Source organism: Amphimedon queenslandica, unplaced genomic scaffold (genome assembly GCF_000090795.2).
Source record: "Amphimedon queenslandica unplaced genomic scaffold, v1.1 AMPQUscaffold_3125_Cont24876, whole genome shotgun sequence".
Lineage (NCBI taxonomy): Eukaryota > Metazoa > Porifera > Demospongiae > Haplosclerida > Niphatidae > Amphimedon > Amphimedon queenslandica.
In genome coordinates this window covers 1-1,374 of record NW_003556543.1, presented here as the reverse complement: position 1 = coordinate 1,374, position 1,374 = coordinate 1, and the positions used below count along the sequence as shown (strand labels likewise).

The 1,374-nt window shown below is 37.9% G+C and overlaps 1 protein-coding gene across 1 annotated transcript; it reads left to right on the top strand.

Moving 5' to 3' along the window:
* Positions 1–10: 10 nt before the first annotated feature.
* LOC105316228 (protein ANTAGONIST OF LIKE HETEROCHROMATIN PROTEIN 1-like) lies at positions 11–1,364 on the top strand (the record flags this gene model as incomplete). The annotated part of the gene is made up of 3 exons (XM_011411048.2): positions 11–795; positions 844–1,256; positions 1,314–1,364. Coding segments are annotated over exons 1-3 (658 nt in total), but the record flags the coding sequence as incomplete, so codon positions are not given.
* Positions 1,365–1,374: the final 10 nt, after the last annotated feature.

The following is a 1,374-nucleotide window of genomic DNA, read 5'->3' as shown; positions in this document are numbered from 1 at the left end:
CACTCTTTGATAAGATATTCAAGTATATGAACATGATTACCTTTAGCAGCTATATAAAGACAGGATTGACCAGGATAGTAGTACATGTAGTATCCATGTGGATTAAAGTGATACTTAGTGATGAGTTCTCTTGTAACATCTAACCAGCCGTTCCTTATAGAAACATAAAGTAGGTTAGGCTCATTCCGGTGAAGTACGTTAGGACCCTGTGAACGTAGTAGCCGAACAGCTTCTTTATGATCTCTTCTTACAAATGCACCCGTACACCGTTCCATTATTAAAATATTCCTAATCAATGAGAGGCGAATGGAATGAAAGTGCAGAAGTGAGAGTAAGGAGCTGGCGCCGAGAGGAGAGAGACAACTATCAGAAAGCAAAAGGTCAAACACAGCATAGAATATCTATGCTATGGTCAGTAGCTACTCCTTCAATTTCATTGGTCAGTTTACAATAGCGACCCGCCTTATACCTAGTCTTAAGGCTGGTTCCCATATGATTGTATTTGTTGTACAATTAATGTTGCACTACAATCGTGGGCGTGTCGTACTTAGATTAATAACAAGTCTTAATAACCATGGTTACTTAATAACCATCAATCAAAATGGCGGATTTCACTACATTGATGCTGCTGGGTTATTTACTTATGGTTTTGGTGGTGTCTAGGACTCATTTAATGAGAAAGAAAAGGGTGCATCGATTATGGGTTAGGAAAATTTTTAGAGAGAGGGAAAGACTTGGTTTTTATAATACTCTTCTTTCACAATTAAGACTTAGTGATACAGAGTATTTTTTCAGGTAAATGTGTGTTGTATTTTTGTGTTGTGTGTCATATCTTTTACTCAGATTTATAAGAATGACACCAAGGCGATTTGATGATTTGCTGTCAATTGTTGGACCATACATTCAGAGGAAATCTTGTCGTTCAAGACGTGTCATATCAGCTGGAGAAAGATTAGCTGTCTGCTTACGTTATCTAGCAACTGGTGATTCTCAACAGACACAGTCCTTTAGTTTTCGGATTGGTCGCTCAACTGTATGTAAAATAATACATGAAACATGTGATGCAATATGGACTGCCTTGCGTTCTAAATACCTCAAAGCCCCTGCTAGTCTCGAGGATTGGAAAAACATAGCCAAGGGCTTTCATGATGAATGGAATTTTCCAACCTGTGTGGGGGCTATAGATGGAAAGCATGTTTGTATTGAATGTCCCAAGAATGCAGGTTCAGCATACTACAATTACAAGAATTTTCACAGTATGGTTCTCTTAGCTGTATGTGATTCAAATTATACTTTTACTATGGTCGATATAGGATCGTATGGTAGGGATAACGATGCATCAATTTTTGCTGAATCTTCTATAAGCACACTGTT